The 18635-nt window shown below is 39.8% G+C and overlaps 1 protein-coding gene across 4 annotated transcripts in view; it reads right to left on the bottom strand.

Annotated features, from left to right (window-relative positions):
- Positions 1 to 18233, bottom strand: part of TOX2 (TOX high mobility group box family member 2) — a 107106-nt gene extending 88873 nt beyond the window's left edge. The window contains exon 1 of one of the 4 annotated variants that reach the window (XM_075847040.1): positions 17983 to 18233. In XM_075847040.1, the coding sequence (XP_075703155.1) occupies positions 17983 to 18081 (99 nt within the window). In that variant the 5' untranslated portion in view covers positions 18082 to 18233. Of the gene's footprint in view, positions 1 to 16095; positions 16362 to 17982 lie in introns of those variants that run through there. The other 3 variants (XM_075847039.1, XM_075847042.1, XM_075847041.1) reach the window with 3 other exon arrangements.
- Between the last annotated feature and the right edge of the window lie 402 nt (positions 18234 to 18635).

Raw genomic sequence — 18635 nt, 5'->3', positions numbered from 1 at the left:
CCTCTATGCTTGAACTTATAAGAGTGACATGAATAATGCAATGGAAAAATGTTTTTTTCTCCTTTCACTGGAGCTCATAAATTTTACATATGAAGTACCAGTCATGTTAGAGATGCAGGCAATTATTTTTAGAAACTTGGTACAATAAAAGGTGGAGGGGGCAGCATGGTTATGTGCTGAGAGAGTGTCCTATTGGTGGTGGAATAATGCAATTTTGTTCACTAAAGTGCCAAGAAGGACACTGTTGCTTAAAGCGACAGTAAGCTTATCTGTCATATCCACACAGGCATTCATGGATAGTGTCTCAACATTCATCCTATCAATTTTGTAGAAGCTATTGACATAACTGTGGCCTGAAATGGTGTAAAAAATGGTGAGACCCTCCTTAAATACAAGTTCCGGCAGGGATTTCTAGTAACACGAGCACACTATTAAATTGACTCATCCGTGATGCATTCTGGGAACTTGATTATAGTCTATCGGTAAGCCCTGATCATGCTAAAATTTACAAAATATTTTATTTCTTATATAGCGCCCTCATATTCCACAGCACTGTGCAGAAGGTGTCATCACTCACTCTCTCTAGTGAGCCTCAGAATCCGTCTGGATTTTTTTTGGAATGTGGGAGGAAACCCACACAAACATGGGAGAACATACAAACTCCATGCAGATGTTTCTCTTGGTTGGATTCGAACCCAGGGCTCCAACATTGTCAGGCAACAGTGTTAACCACTAAGTCACATTGCTGCCCATCTGTGATCAAAACCAAATAATAGTCAGCCATAGAATATAATTAAAGTGGTTGTCCCGACATTTTTTATTGATGACCTATCCATAGGATAGTTCATCAATATGAGATCAGTGCGGGTCTGAGACCCAGGGCCCCCGCCGATCAGCTGACTGAAGGGGTCGTGGCGTTTGTCGCCGCGGGCCCCTCAGTGTTTACCAGGCACAGCTCCATAGACATCAGTAGCGGCTGTGCCGGTGATTGCGGCTCAGTCCCATTCACTTCAGTGGGACTGGAACTGCAATCCCAGTCACAGTCGCTCCGGATGTGTACGGCGCTGTGAATGTAAAATGCGAAAAGGCTGCGTCGACGAACGCCACGGCCCCTTCAGTAAGCTGATTCGCAAGGGTTCCTGGGAGTCGGACCCCCACTGATCTCATATTGATGACCTATCATAAGGATAGACCATCAATAAAAAATGCTCTTGTTGGAATGTTAAGTAAAGTGAAACATCCTGTGACCACTTCTGTACAGGTAACTGAATGCACACAAATAGTGGCCTTCCAGATATGAAGTAAAGCGGTTGCTAGGCAACTTTATCTTACACACACTAAAGAATACACTAAAGAGGAATAAACATAGGTTCTGCAAAGGTTTGCAAGCTACTTTTACTATGTGTATACAGTCACTGCGTTGACGTTAGGCCTTAGAGGAACAATAAAGTTAAAAGCCTGGGGAAGAAAAACATGCTAAAACCTTGGTCTAATTTAAAGCTTTTTATGCTTATACTAGAATATTGCTTGTATACAGAGATGTAACTTGAAGCTTCTGGGCACCAATGCAAAATGTGTAACAGCCGCCCTACCAACCATGTGGCATTTACAATACTAGTGACTTCTTATGTAACGGAGGGACCTTTGGGTCCCCTCAGGCACCAGGGCCTCGGTGCGCCTGCTATCTCTGCTCCCCATAGCTACGCCCCTGCTTACATTGAATTCTCTAATATCATATTTTTTATTTTCTCTCCCAAACTGTTGGAAAATGATAAAGTGGGCAGGGCCAAAAGCGTGTTTTTACGGGTATTTTCCATTAATTAGAAAAAATATATATTTCAGGAGATCTCTTAGAACTCAATAGAATTTGATTTTAAAGAAATTCTCTATCTAATTTTTGAGCTGCATGGATGAGGGATATCTGACAAGCTGGTTGCTAGGGCAACACTTGCCTAACAACTAATCTTGTCAATGAGGTTGCCAGGTAGCAAGTCCCTAGTACTCAGTCATTCTCAGGTGTTTCAGGCCTTAAGCTCAAAACAAAGTTACAATTGAAGAGATGTGGAGGAAGGAGGTTTTTCCTGTCTTGAACGCTACTCTTCTCAATATATTGCATAGTAATCACGTTTTTTTGAAAAACAAAAGCAGTTGGAGAACCTCTTTAACTAGAGGAGGTCGGTTTTAAGTGCTAAATATGCACAAAAACAAACTTGAAAATTATTAGAAGGGGTTGTCTGAAAGAATACCCCTTTAATTGAAAGCTATTTTTAGTAAAAATCCACGATTGATAAAAATGAATATTAAAACAGGATATTTCAGACAAGTCTTACAACTCCAATCCCTGTAGTGTGCGGTTTACACATATATGCCTTTCATCATTCACAGGACTGTGGCCCAGATAATAATTTAAGACTGATGTTCTTTTTCATCCATCAATGTTTCTATTCTTTTTGTGGTTTCCCACTGGCTGGGCCCGTCCTAATTATCAGTCATGTATATCTCCTCTTATCAGCTGTCCCTGCATTTCCTGACCTGTCTCTCTCACGTTCCTCTAATAATTTATGACCTATAGATGCAGGTTGTGCCAACTTCCTCTACAGGCCCAGCGGAAGGAGTGAGGTTTGTATTCAGGCCTAGTATCACATATTCCAAAATGACATGTAAAAAAGAAATCTCCTTCACTTTGTCACGTTTTTGCTTATTCTGCTAATTACATTGCTGTCTAAGGCCCTGTTCACACAGAGTTTTTTTGCAGGCAGAAAATTCTGCCTCAAAATTCCATCCGTTTGCCGGGTGTTTTGCGCCATTGAGCGCCGCGGGCAAAAACGCAGCGAAGAACGTTTTCTCTGCCCGCCATTGATGTCAATGGGAGGTCAGAGACGTAAACGCTCGAAGATAGGGCATGTCGTTTCTTTTTCCCGTGAGACGGTTTTTCCGCTTGTGGGAAAAAATGCCTCCGCCTCCCATTGAAATTAATGGGAGGCATTTTCGGCAGTTTTTTGGCGCGTTTTCCGACGCGGTTTCCGTGTCAAAAATCGTGTAAAAAAACTCTGTGTGAACAGGGCCTAAAGGTATAGCTTTAGATAGTGTAGCCTTTGAAGTAAATCTTAGGCCCTGGTGCCAGAGTGGGCCCAAAGGCCCCTATGCCACATAAGAAGATGCTAGTATTATAAATGACACATGATGCCAGATTTTTCATTGGGGCTCATGAGCTAAACCTCTATTGTTGCCTATGAAGAAAAACACCATAGAAATGAATACATACTTTAGACACCATCTTCTCATATACTCTACTGTAGTACATTAAAGGAGATGTCCTCTTTGGACAATCCCTACTTGTTAAAAGTGTCCCTTGATGATAAGCTGATCACAAAGTGTCAACCTGTTGTGACACCCTGCGATCAGCTGTAAAATCCGACAGTAAGTGCTCAATTTCCCTGCAGCGCCACCACAGGGGAAATTAAGCTTTATACCGTGCCCATTCAAATCAATGTATCGTCTGTTTAATGCACAACAGGACGTCCCCCAGAACAGGACACACTCTTTGTAAACACTCTGGCCAATTGATGAGGATCCTAACCAGAAGACCCTCTCAGAATTTCCTAATTAGGGTATATAAAAATAAGTTTTCTAAAGTAAACGATCCCTTTAAACTTGAACCCAAGCTGAGAGGGCAGTGTCTGGGGATTGATAGAGATTCAGTGGCTGCGTGGCACTACATAAAAAAATGCTGTCACTTGTTACAAGAGTTGATAGCGATCTCAAAAGTGCGACTATTCCACATTAGATGCTAGTGGAAAAACCCACAACCTGAGATAGTGCCGATTTAAAAATGTGTGCAGCACCAAGTCTATAAAAAAGTTCTATGAATAAGAAATATAAACCAGAGGTGGACTGATCATTTGGGCAGTCCCTGAAGGGCCATGGCCAAAATTGGATCAAGGACCCCTTAGACAGATACAAAACTTCTTAAAGGTGTTCCTGGAATGCAATTAATTGATCTAAGCCATGGATAAGGGTTAGTAAGGGGCCCATGAACTTTAAGGCACCCCCTGATATACATGAATATATATATATATATGTATATATACATGCCATGTCCAAAGCAGCCTATAGTAATGGCATTGAAGAGCACTACAGTCAGCTTCTTTAGAGCCTAAGTTGGCTGCTTACAGATAACAATAGATTGCTCTCATATCATATGCACAAAAACGCAAAAAAGATCGACAGGTGTAGGTAAAGGTATAGTGTCCCTTTAAATAGGACCAGTCCCCAGGACAGGCCGCTATATACAGGGAATTTTAGAATTTGCACTAAGGTACCTTGCCTCCCTTTTTTTCTTCTATATATATATATAACTATTCTGAAGCTCCATTGTGGTTCATTGCATCTGACTTTTATTCTATTACTCGAATACAACATGAAATTTCTCTGGAAACTTGGAAAAGTCTTGCTGGGTGACTAACTAGAGCATGTAATATAGAGCGACTACAGCGGGAGCTGGCATCAGACCAGGACGGGGAGCGAGAGTCCGTCTCCAATGAGGGCCTAGAAGTCCCCTGTACCCTCTCTTATGCATAAAAAGAAGCTTCATAAAGCTTGGCTGAAATGTGATTTCTGTACTGAGCTGATAACAGAAAACTGAATTAAATTTCCCATGAAAGCCACATGTAAACAGATGACGATACAATCACTTTGAGTTCCCAAGAGTAAATCCTGTAATGGAAGTAAGAAGACCATCATTTTTATCATGGATGAAATATGTTACAGACTCAATATGGGCGCCAGACGCTCTCCTACAGGTTGTGACACATCGCGGCATACACCCTGTTCACTTCTATTACATCTACTGTGAAATATTGCACAACTATTTCCTATATACAGAGACAGATAAGAAATCTTTTATTGGGAATTAGAGATTTCTGTTCATTAAAAATAATGACACAATTGTATATCGAGCATTTACATAACATCCTTAGGGCAGATTTACACGAGCGTGTGCGTTTTGCACGTGCAAAAAACGCGATGTTTTGCGCACGCAAAAGGCACTTAACAGCTCCGTGTGTCATGATCATATGGTGCGCGGCTGCATGATTTTCGCGCAGCCGCCATCATAAATGACACTCCGTTTGGATGTTTGTAAACAGAAAAGCACGTGGTGCTTTTCTGTTTGCATTAATTTTTTTACTGCTGTTGCGCGAATAACACTCGTCCCACGGAAATGCTTCCTTGGGGTGCGCGTGATTTTCACACACCCATTGACTTCAATGGGTGCGTGATGCGCGAAAAATGCAGAAATATAGAACCTGTCGTGAGTTTTACGCAGCAGACATACGCTGCGCAAAAATCACGGACAGTCTGCACTGCCCCATAGACTTGCATAGGTCCGTGCGACCCGCGTGAAATTCACGTGGGTTGCACGGACGCAAATCACGTTCGTGTAAATCCGCCCTTAGGCTGGGTTCACACGAGCATGTTACGTCCGTAAAGGACGAAACGTATTTTCGGCCACAAGTCCCGGACCGAACACAGTGCAGGGAGCCGGGCTCCTAGCATCATACTTATGTACGATGCTAGGAGTCCCTGCCTCTCCGTGGAACTACTGTCCCGTACTGTAATCATGTTTTCAGTACGGGACAGTTGTCCTGCAGCGAGGCAGGGACTCCTAGTATCGTACATAACTATGATGCAAGGAGCCCGGCTCCCTGCAGTGTGTTCGGTCCGGGATTAGCGGCCGAAATACATTCCGTCCATTACGGACGTAACATGGTCGTGTGAATCCAGCCTAAGGGTATGTTCACACGGCAGCGTCCATTCAGGAGAAAGCAGCTCCTGGATTTCAGACGTAATGGCATGTGCAGGCGTTTTTCTCAGCGTCCATTACGGATGTAATTCGAGCTGTTTTTCTATGGAGTCAATGGAAAACGGCTCCAATTACGCCCCAAGAAGTGACAGGCACTTTTTGGACGCGCCGTCTTTTGACAGCGGCGCGTAAAAAAAATGACCGTCGGCACAGAACATCGTAAAACCCTTTCAAATGAATGGGCAGATGTTTGCCGGCGCTTTGGAGACGTATTTTCGGACGTATGTTAGAGGAATCCAAAGGTTAGGTGATAAACAAACGCTTTCACATCACTTCACCCTGTGTTCCCAATTGTAATGTTTCTTAAATGCCTACCATGTCTGTACAAAGTCTATTATACAGTAGATGTAGGCTGAGAATTTACAGGTAAAATGAAATACAACTATTATAGGAATACTCTGGCCAAACTGATACACTGTATTACGCCTAGTGTGAGTCTGAGGGGAGGAGCATGACACATGGATTTAAATACGTAACACTAAAGATAGATTCCCCGTGTCAAGCACCGCATAACACAATGTATCAGTTTTTTCCAAGAGTGTGCCTGTTCACATGAGTTCGCTTTCCGTTGAGGGATTCCGTCAGAATTTTCCATCGGAAGAACCAATCAACGGAAAGGCAAACGGAAACCATAACTTCTGTTTGCATTTCCATTGATTTCAATGGTAATGCTTCCATTGCTATTGGTTTCTGTTTGTCTCCATTCTGTAAGGTTTCCAGGTTTTTTTGGCGAAAACAGTAGCGCAGTTAACTACGCTATTGATTCCGTCAGAAAAACATAAATCTTACGAAACGGAGACAAACGGAAACCATTAGCAACAGAAGCATTACCATTGAAATCAATGGTAATGCAAACAGAAGCTATGGTTTCCGTTTGGTTTCCGTTCGTGGGATCCAACTTGCGAAATGACACTTATAGTGTTAATAACGGACAGCACACAACAGATGTTGTCTGCATGCTGTCCTTTTTTTCACGTACCCATAGACCTAAATGGGGGAGTCTGGTTGGCAAAAACATTCGATAGGTAATGCTGTGAGTTTCTCACAACGGACACACCGTCAGTGAAAGAAAACGGATGTTTAAATAGCCAAATTGAATTTCATTGGTCAGTGTGCTGTCCATTGTTAAAACGGACAGCACACTGACAAAAATACGTTTGTGTGAATAAGTCTTAACAGAAAATATAGGGCGGGCACAGAGGTTTTGAAATTGAAATGGTCCCTAACCTTTCAACTTTGTAATATATTTTATTACAGAAAAATGCCTATTTCTCTACATATGAGCCACTTGTCCCCCTCCTTCCTGCTTCCTGCACCAATCATTCACTCTTAATTTAGTGCTAGAGATGGATTATCAGCTCAATGAGGCATTAGGTTACATGCTGACCATTGAAGGCTATGAAGAGGGGGAGAAAGCTGCTCCAGGGAGAGGCAGAGAGGGACACCGAGATGCTGCTACAGCTTCTAGTAAGTGTTCTATCTCACTTAGTGCTGGCTATCTACAGTGCTTAGTACTGCTGTGTGATGTTCTCCATGTTGCTGCATCTGAGTGCATGCTACACAGCGATATGAGAGCATGATATACTCTTCGCCATATGTGTTGTGTATAGGAGATATCATAGCAGTTAAACTCTGCCCCCTAGGGCAGGGAAATTTGACAATTAGAGATAGAGCCTATGGAGGGAAAACTGGTGAAAAAGTCATATAATGGCTAGAAATAGCCTTCCTTATGTACACACACGACAGATTACTCTGAAAATGTACAAAAAAGTATTTGACAGCATCCATGCAGGTAAAAAAAACGTACATCTTTATTGATGCATCCAGCTTTGGCAAAGAACCCTGCACGGGTCGAAATGTAGCGGTTTAGTGCTGGATGCATCAATACAGATGTACGTTTTTTTCAAATACATGGATGCTGCCAACTACTTTTTCATACATTATTGGATGTATCCATATTTTTGGTCATTGAATCCTTACTTTGTTAACAGTTGCTGTTGATATACTGTTGTTTAGCTTAGGGCTTATTCAGACGAACGTGATATACGTCCGTGCAACGCACGTGATTTTCACGCACCTCACACAGACCTATGTTAGTCTATGGGGCCGTTCAGACAGTCCGTGATTTTCACGCAGCGTATGTCCGCTGCGTGAAACACACGACATGTCCTATATTTGTGCGTTGTTCGCGCATCACGCACCCATTGAAGTCAATGGGTGCGTGAAAATCACACGCAGCGCATGGAAGCACTTCCGTGTGACGCGCGTGATTCGTGCAACAACAGTCAAAAATATGATTGAAAACATACAAACAGAGTGTCATAATGATGGCGGCTGCGTGAAAATCACGCAGTCACGCATGATACGGGGATGACACACGGAGCTGTTAAGTACCTTTTGCGCGCACAAAACGCAGCGTTTTCTTGCGCGCGTAAAACGCACACGCTCGTGTAAATCCAGCCTTAAAGTTAAAGATCACACGACAACGCTACGTTAGAGATGTTTTTTCATTTTTTACTATTTAAAGGTGTGTGTGTTTTTTTTTTACCCACCCACATACTTTATTGAGCTTTTGTTACAACCAAATTAAGGAGACCTGTCCTGTTTTTTTAGATCGTGATTTTTCATTTCCAGTCCACCTAATGTTTGAATCTATTATAATGTACCCTGATGTTTGACATTGTACTATTAATAATTTTTTATATTGTCACACTCATATTATAAAGTATAATGAACATAGATACGTGGTAACTGCCCCATCTCTAGAGCTTTCAGCATGTGAATAGTAGACCCGCCAAATTGTGGAGAACTTAGACTGACTTGCCATTTTCTGGGAAGCAGCTTGCTGTAGCAGAAACCTTCCCCCTGTTAAGTCTGCAAATAAAGCCAGACAAGGCCAAGATACACTCCATACTCCATCCATTACTATGTTTGAGCTAAACCTCTAGAATAATTTTTTTCGTGTGTTATTTATTTATTTATTTTTACCTCAAAATCCATAAAGACTATTCTTCTAATGCCAAGTAATATGATTGTTTAAAGTGAAGTTCCATTTTAAGTAATACATTCAAATTTTTCATATTTCTCCAAAAAGAGGATTAACAACCCATAAGTCCCACTGAATGTGGAATTTGTATGTAAATAGTAAATAGTAATTCCAGAAAGAAATAATGTTACTGTTTTAACTATTCAAAATATACAGAATTGTAATTTTCCCTAGCGGTACATAAACAATGACAATAAGACAATGGACTGGGGGAAGCAGATAATAAAACATGTAAAATGTCTCTATAATACTATAAGACTAACAAAACAATGTGACCTGGAACCGACCCAACAAGAAATCCTCTAGTAATGTCTGACCTCATTTGTAGGAGATATTAATTGAAAAGATAGGCCCAGCTATATTTGGGGACTGTGTGAATCCAAAACTATCATACGTTATAGATCAGTATTATAACACAGACCAAACACTGAGATTTTTAGAGGAAGGTTTGAGATTCTCAAATTATTGGAATTACCAAAAGTGAATGTTTATAAGATTTTTTGGTGTTTTCTTTGACTTATTATGAAAGTTTTAACCATGTTTTTTGTGTCCATTGCCCATAATGGCCAGATGATTGTGTATATTGATGTCATCTGTCAATGATCTATTATTTTTTATGATACATTATATTACCAGAATGTTATAATATTATTATTTTTATTATTATTATGATTATTATCAATAATAATATATGATTATTTTTGTTCTTTTTGTTTTTTATTCATCGAGCCATTCTACAAAAAAGTCTAAACTGTTTAGACATATCAATGCCTCCAAATGCCCTTGTGCATTACGTTTAAATTTGCTTCTTGTTAAATTGTCACTTAGAACATGATGATAAAGTTGGTCATCAGTGTCCCAGAAGCCAATTCAATGGTGACAATTAATATATTGTCACTTTTGCCCAAACGGCTGCCATAGTAGGAAAATGGCAAAAACTTTGTAAGTATATAAAACATGATCACCAAACTTTGACAGCTGCTTTATCTTCTGAATTACTAATATATGACTATATTTTATATTTTATGTGGATATCCACTTTAAAGGAAAAGGTCACCAAAGTTATTTCTTTAAGGGTATGTGCACACACACTAATTACGTCCGTAATTGACGGACGTATTTCGGCTGCAAGTCCCGGACCGAACACAGTGCAGGGAGCCGGGCTCCTAGCATCATAGTTATATACGATGCTAGGAGTCCCTGCCTCTCTGCAGGACAACTGTCCCGTACTGTAATCATGTTTTCAGTACGAGACAGTAGTTCCACGGAGAGGCAGGGACTCCTAGCATCGTACATAAGTATGATGCTAGGAGCCCGGCTCCCTGCAGTGTGTTCGGTCCGGTACTTCCGGCCGAAATACGTCCGTCAATTCCGGACGTAATTAGTGTGTGTGCACATACCCTAACAGTTTAATGGATTTGTCCACATACCTAAGACCAGAGGCGTAATTTAAAGCTCCTGGGCCCTAATGAATAATCTATAAAAGGCATCAAACCTACCATTGCCTGTAAAAATAGTGGTGTCCTCTTATGTGTCAGAAGGTTATTTTGGTTCCACAGACACCACTTCTCTGCTACGACTGCTACCTCTGCACCCTCAATAGCTACATCTATATAACAACTTCAGCCATTTAGTTGACCACTAAAGATCACTACCTTTTTCAATTTTTCCTTACTTTCCTTGTCGATGTTTAAGGGGAATAGCTATCGGGAGCTGTCGTATAGGGAGGGGCAGGCGGTCGCCAATGGCACCAGCAGCTAGAGTTAATAATAAAATAATGGGATACACACTATTTGGTCACCAGACTCACTTATCATGGTGGATGCGATCAGGTCCACCAGACTGAAACGTACTGCCATTGGAAGTGGAGATTTTTTTTTCTTAAAAGGTGTGACGCTACTGCTAGTTATCCTTCTTTAGTTTTTGCCCATTACACGAGGGATGTTTCAGCCTTCCTCTGGATCAACATAGTATATACAAGTTAAACAGAAATAGCAAAAAATGGTGGAGGAGGTTTATGGACCCCAAACATGATGGGGAAAAAAAGCTACCAATTAAGGGTGCATGCCTAGTACCCATGGCAGTTCCAAAAGTATATATTTCAACTGATACTTTCAAGAATTTTGATTCAACTTGGCTACAAGCCTCCATTGTTAAAAAAAAATATTAATGGCTTTATACCACTTTTGTGGCATTAAAAAGTCACTAATTGTGGCGCACGCCATATTACTGCAATAGTTTATGGTTTTTTTTGCTGCTGTGCTAAAATGTGTTGTGAAAGTGGTCAAGGTTTAGTGGGAGTGGACTTAGCCTTTACAGACTGATAGATTTAATTCAATTTATGTCAGAAATTGGTGTAAATTATAGTGCAAATCTATGTTTAAACATATGGTTTTTCTGACTCAAAAACAGGCAAAAATGTGCCCTATTTATTAAGAAGCGTGCACCCCTTAATACATTTTCTGCATTTTACTGCAACGTAATTTGGTTTTAGAGTGGCATATAAAACGCCAGTCTAAGTAAATCTCCACCATAGTATACAGGGACAACACATCTATGGTGTAGACTGGAAATGATTTGTTTTTCAAAGTGAGTGACTGCAACAAAATCAGAGCAATAACTTTATGGAATTTCTTAGCAGTGACACTAAAAACCTTTTTTCTGAAAAGAAATTCCATAGAAAATGACATTGCAGTCGCATGTGACAAATGACAATGTGATTTCATTAATTCCTAAGGAGACAACATGTCATCCAAAGGTAAAACGAGCTGCTACCAGTGATCGATTCTCATACTACATACACATTCTGTACCCAAGAAAAATAACAAGGTTTCCCTTAAAGCAACATCACAAGGCAACAGATGTGTTCATTGCTTACATTTACTTGATATATCCAATGTTCCCCTCTCTGTATTATGACTAGAGATGCTAAAATTACACACCATGTCACCATTACATACTAAATGAGAAAATACTGGGCAAAACTGACAAAGAAAAGGACTTTAGAATTTTAGTTGACAGTAAACTCAACTGTAGCAACCAGTGTCAGGCGGCTGCTTGCAAGGCAAATAAGATTGTGGGATGCATCAAAAGGGGCATAGATGCACATGTCGAGAACATAGTTCTACAACTTTATAAATTACTAGTCAGACTGCACATGGAATATTGTGTACAGTTTTTTGCACCAGTGCATAAGAAAGACATAGTAGAACTTGAACGGGTTGAAGCATAATAAATGGAATAGCTGAAGTACAATACCCAGAAAGATGGTCAAAATTAGGGTTATTTAGTATAGAAAACAGACAGCTGAGGGGTAACCTAATTATTATTTACATATCAAAGGTCGATATAAAGATCTCTCATGATCTATTTATACCCAGGACTGTAACTATAACAAGGGGGCATCCTCTACATATAGAGGAAAGAAGGTTTCTACACAAACATAAAAGAGGATTCTTTACTGTAAGAGCAGTGAGAATATGGAACTCTCTGCCAGAGGAAGTTGTCATGGTGAATTCACTAAAAGAGTTCCATAAACGCCTTGAGACTAATAATATTACAAGTTAGATGTAGTAGATTACTGTAGATGGGTCGTCGATCCTCTGGATCAACATTGCAGGATAGATAATAGGCTGAACTAGATGGACATATGTCTTTTTTTTCATTCTTAAAAACTAAGTTAGTAGGTTACAATTGGAAAATTGATTCTCCAGGTTTGAGATTTGCAGCAAATCTTATTGTTCTCCTTCTTGTAGAATTAATGGTGAAGAGAATTTAAAGTTTTACTAATCTCTATTCATAAGCACAGGGTCAATTTAATTTGTTGCATCAACTGCTACCCATTTGGAATAAAGTGCTGGTATGAGATTAGGAAAAGGGTCTGGCCTTTTTTTTTTCTTCCAGAAATAGCACCACTCTAGTGCCTTGGCTGAGTCTGGTATTGCAGCTTAGCCGCATTCACTTGATACTTAATAATACTAGTCCTTCTTCTAACAGTAACATTAAAAATAAAGTTAAGTATCCTGTATCTCTATAGTGGAAAAATGAATGTACAAACTAATCAATGATCCGCACTTGAGCATGGAAAAGGCGCCTAATAAATGGACATGCTGCATTCTTATGATTCAGGCTCAGGCTAATAAAATGGCTTCTAGCACTGTTTTTGGGCAACAGGTGCACAATATGAAGAGCTATGGAGCTATAAACTGGCAGTGCGCCAGATTTGCTTTAGAAAGAGCTGCACACCCCTGAACCCTACAAGCAGGTGTTTTCTGGGTCACAGAATATCCATAGTTCACCAAGTTGCCCAACCGTAGTCTTATGTTTATTAAACTTTGCAATTAACACCAAATTAACCAATTAACTAAACTCGTATTATAGCAAAGACAGCTTGCCGAGTACACGAGGATACTAAATCCTAAACCCTTTTAATTCCCAAAAAGCTTCCAGGCCGAGATATTTGATATTTTCTTGCTAATAGCACAAAAAAGCAGAACATTGAACACAAGGTTTAATTTTTCTTCTTAATCCAGGAACGACAAACCAATTTCACTCAATGTGCTATCTCCCTGACCTACCAAAGTGCGGAACTGAAGCAGGGGCCACAGTGGCACCAAGTGGTTATATTCAGTACTGCAATTATAATATTGATCTATCTCTTCATGTCCACGGATACTCTGCATGACGGGTTAGTATGTATTTGTGTGCACAATGCTTTAGGATATATTTAGAAATATATATGGTTCTATCACTAGAGAGATCTTTGTAAATGCAGCCATGCGCTCCCTACATTTGTGGGTTGATGACCCTCTAATCATTAAAATCCCTTGCAGAAACCATTTACATCTGTTCAGTATTTAAGATAAACAGATGATCATAAAATAAATGCATAATGTATATATAGTCAAGCTACAAGATTTATTACTGTAAAAACACAAAGGATCGAAATGATTCTTCTCCTCAGTCTCCTATACTAGTCTGCATTTTCACCAGTGAAGACCACATTTTAGAAACCAGCATGTGGCACATTGCACAGGAAAGGTGCCCCTAACATGATGACAGGAAGGCTTCCGACTCCATCCTTAGTGAAGGCCTGCTTTGTGGGTTTAATAATATAAATGGTCAGATCTATATGAATATTAAAACCATTGGATCATTTTAGTTTTCTATATTTGCCTAGTTTTAATGCCAGTCACATTATCTTAGTTCACTTTGTTGTTAAATAACCGTGCATTAACTAGTGTCTTGCCACTGGTATCCTAAATATTCGCACCACAGTGTCTATGGCGCTGTGTTATATAGCGTAGAATATTGTGTCCATGCAACCCACACACGTACACACACATACAGTATACATATATATATGTGTGTGTGTATATATATATATATATATATATATATATATATACCCATATATTTATTAGACCATATAAACAATGCCTTGGTATGTATATGTGCCTTCACTGGCGCTTGTTAACCCCATATTTACATGACAACATATATCAATCACACACTCTGAATGTAGGAATCAATATTTTATAATCATTGCTACCAAGCACTTTGGAACACAGCCATGGGAATCAGTTCCTTGTACAATCTAAACTTTCCTTACAAGACAGTGGGTATCCTTTATTAAAAGTATCCTTTGCCCAACACTTTAGTTTCTGCTGCAATGCCACCAAAACAGCAGCGTCTGCAAATGCTTTTTGAAAAGTTGTACAATAATAAATATCTGACTCACAACTTGGGGGAAACGGCCTGAGCTGTTTGTAAATCATTGAAAAATGGAGCAATTGCTTTAGTAAATATTGGGCAAATTACATCTGCTATATTTTCTAAAGGAAATTCAACTGAAATAAGTCCCAAAAAGGTCTCTATCTTGTGTCAAGATAGCCAATATATACATCAAATGGAGATATATATATATATATATATATATATATATATATATACATATATATACATATACAATTTTAATGGTCCTTTGTGTGCATTTGTGTAAAATGGATATGCACACAGATATAGCTACAAATACACACGTACACATATACAAATGTACGTATAAATATTTACATATATACATAGATAGATAAGTATAAATAGACATGTGTATATAACTATATAGGTGTGTATATATTTATATATATAATTGCATACAAATACATAGATACATATAAATATTTCCACATCTATCTATCTTATCTATCTATCTATCTATCTATCTATCTATCTATCTATCTATCTATCTATCTATCTATCTATCTATCTATCTATCTATCTATCTATCTAGACACACATATACACGTATATAGATATATGTAAATATTTACAGATAAATAGAAGTGTATAAATATATAGTATCTATATATATATATATATATATATATAGGTGCACATAAACTAATACATATTAAAAAATGTTTTACTCGCTACAAATATATGAGCCAAATACAGATAAATTGACATAAAAAGAGTCGCGTCTTCTATTCCCCTGTAGCATTGCACCGTTTCCTTACGGAGCAATTACTTGCTTTCCTCTCTTGCAGCAAAAGGGTGAGCTTTGTTTATACCCAGAACGGGCACTGTAAATAGGGCTTAGAGCAGGGTAAACAGAGGTATTTCCAGTCCTTGTAACTTTTGTTCTGACACAAAGGCCTTGTGATGATCCCTCACCATGAGAATAACTCAATGCAGCGTGGACAGTGCTGCCTGCACCTTCCACAGCCTCAATGGCCACCACAATCTATAGGATGCTATCGGGACTTGCTGTTGATCAACAAATGCTAATTGATTTATTTTTGTTAAAGAAGTCAAGCACGGTTTACCTACATCCACTTTGTGCCAATAAATGAGGTTAACCCCTATAAAACGAACATATATTCTGAAGATCTACAGATGTACGAGGGGCTCAGTGTATCAACTGGCAGAACTGATCCTGATACAATGTGTTTCGATGATTTTCCATAAGACTGCAGGTCGACCTCACTGTGCACAAAAGAATGATAAATTCAGCTCTGCTACAATGGTGTATAATGAATATAATGTATAGATAAACATAGTAAACATGTATACAGTATAGTCTGATCATCCCTCCTATACATTACACTATATTGTTAATAAACTAAGACCATGTTACAATGTAGCTTATTTGTTAAATAAATGTAGAATATAATAAAGCAATACTCACCCTAAGATATTTGTCTAAAATCCTGAACATGGCTGCTTATGGTAGATCCACCACAATGAATTCGCTCTATTATTTAGAACACCTCTGGCACGTCTGCCTATATGCACTGCAAGTTTACTATGAACCCAACTACAACATAAATGAGAGTATTTTCCTGTTAGCTGCCGCACCATAATATCTGACATCTCAAATTGTTTTCCTCAATTGTGTGTCAGCACACCTCAACTGTATAAGAAGATACAATACCGGAGGAGAGTTTTATTTCTTTTTTTTTTGTTGTTTGTTTTATTTTATATCAGGGGATGTAAGGGTTAAGGCAAGCACATCTCCATATACATGGAAATGAAGGCGTGATCTTATAATCATTTATTTTTAATGGCCGGAGTAGGGAGGGGAGGGTGGACAGGCTAGGAATGGTTTTGGGGGGATTTGGAAGTGGGAAGGACAAAGTGTAGCCAATAGCAGTCAACGAGAGGAGCTGTAAGGTGTTTGTATTCCTTAGGAAAGATCTCAACCAACCATGCCTGGTGTCTCAAGAACTTGTCACCTGTTCGGAGCTAAGGGAATGACACTTTGGAAGTCACAGAAAGGTTAGCGTGACAAATCTCTATGAATTCATGGTGGGCATCACAACTACCTCTATAAATTCATGGTGCCCACCACAAGGAACTTTATCTCTATGAACTCATGGTGGTCACCACAACTTACTCTACTTCTATGAATTCATTGTGGCCACCACAACTATCTCTACCTTTATCAACTGATGGTGGCCACCATGATCTACTCTACTTCTATGAATTCATGGTGGCCACCACAACTACCTCTACCTTTATCAATTGATGGTGGCCACCATGATCTACTCTACTTCTACGAATTCATGGTGACCACCACAACAACTACCTTTATCAATTGATGGTGGCCACCATGATCTACTCTACTTCTATGAATTGATGGTGGCCACCACAACTACCTCTACCTTTATCAATTGATGGTGGCCACCATGATCTACTCTACTTCTATGAATTCATGGTGGTCACCACAACTTCTTCTACCTCTCTAAATTTGGTGTGGCCACTACAACTACCTCTACCTCAATAAATTCATGATGTACATATTAACTATGTGTACATCTCTTAATTCATAACATCATAACTACACGTACCTCTGTTCATTTATGGTTGGCATCACATCTGCTCACTTTCTGGACCTCTATTATGCTGGTCATTGAAACTATCTATCTGATGACAAATGTAAGTGATCCCCCAGTGACTATCTTCATACTGCATAGTATGTCACCCCATGTGCATGTGCAGTCACAACATGGCATAACATGGCATCTGAGGACTGGAGATGTCCTGTTCAAGACTTGATGTTGATTTGATATTTGTTAGTGATGTGGCTGTTTTCTATGTATTTGTAACAATATCTACACACCGTGGACATTTCTGGGTTAAATAAGCATCCCTGCCTGATAACAATGTGCACTTCCTTGCTGCTGTCATCCCAAAGTATTACACACTGCCCTACAAGTTCAGAGCATGCAGCAAGCTAGAACATGGATCTCCAAACAGCATGCCCTGTACCCTCCAGTAAAATGCCCAGCTGTAGTAGAGTGGACCAGACCAGCAAGTGGTGTGCCAGCGATCACCAGCTTGGTCATGACATGTAACACAGTGCAAACCAACTTCTCACTGGCGAACTCTTTCTAATGATCTGGTGCAGCATCCATCCCAGGCACCAGTGTCACACTGGGCACTAAGAACACAAAGTTACCATCCACCACTGGTCTTAACCCTTTCCCACTCAACAAGCAATAAGAGCAAGCAGTTGAATAAGAGCAGAGCAATTGCTATGAGCAGAAGTGGCAGCAGAGTGTTAACACTGTACCTTGTTGCAGTGATAAAAGTCCAGGGGGCTGAGGCAGGTGGGGTCTGTAGATAAGGTGCCCACGCTGGTGGGGGCAGGAGGGTAGAACCTAACGTCCATCACAAGGCGGCCGGAGGGGCATTAAAGCAGCTTGATGTTTTGTGTATAATTTTTTTTAAATTCTCTTCTTCAGGCTCCTGTGTGAGCTGCACTGCCTCTTGCTGAGTGTGTGTGTGTGATAGAGGGAGGGAGTCTGTGTCTATTGTTTGAAACAACAAGACAGAGAGGGAGAGAGAGGAGGGAGAGGGAAGGGGGTGGGGGGGTTGGGCATCATTTATTCTCCTTCTCTCAAACATCCGTTCTGTGGTCTCTCTCTTTCTCTTACTCACTATTTTCAACCCCCTCTCTCTTTTCTCTCTTGTTCTTTCCCAGGCCTCTCTCCCCACTCTCTCTCTTTCCCTCTTTTCACTCTCCCTCCTTCTCCTTTTCTTTTTACTTAACCCTTTCCTAGCCCCGTCTCCCATGTACAGTACCTCTGCAATTCTTTTATTTCACCATTAAATTCCCCACTTTGCACATTGGCATATTAATAGTTAATGATACTCAATCACAGAGCTTGCAGTTCATTATTTGGAATGTGTATCACTATCCCTTTAATGCCAGTTTTCCCAGTT

The sequence above is a fragment of the Rhinoderma darwinii genome, chromosome 13 (genome assembly GCF_050947455.1).
Source record: "Rhinoderma darwinii isolate aRhiDar2 chromosome 13, aRhiDar2.hap1, whole genome shotgun sequence".
Taxonomy (NCBI): domain Eukaryota; kingdom Metazoa; phylum Chordata; class Amphibia; order Anura; family Rhinodermatidae; genus Rhinoderma; species Rhinoderma darwinii.
This window is presented reverse-complemented; position numbering and strand designations above follow the sequence as displayed.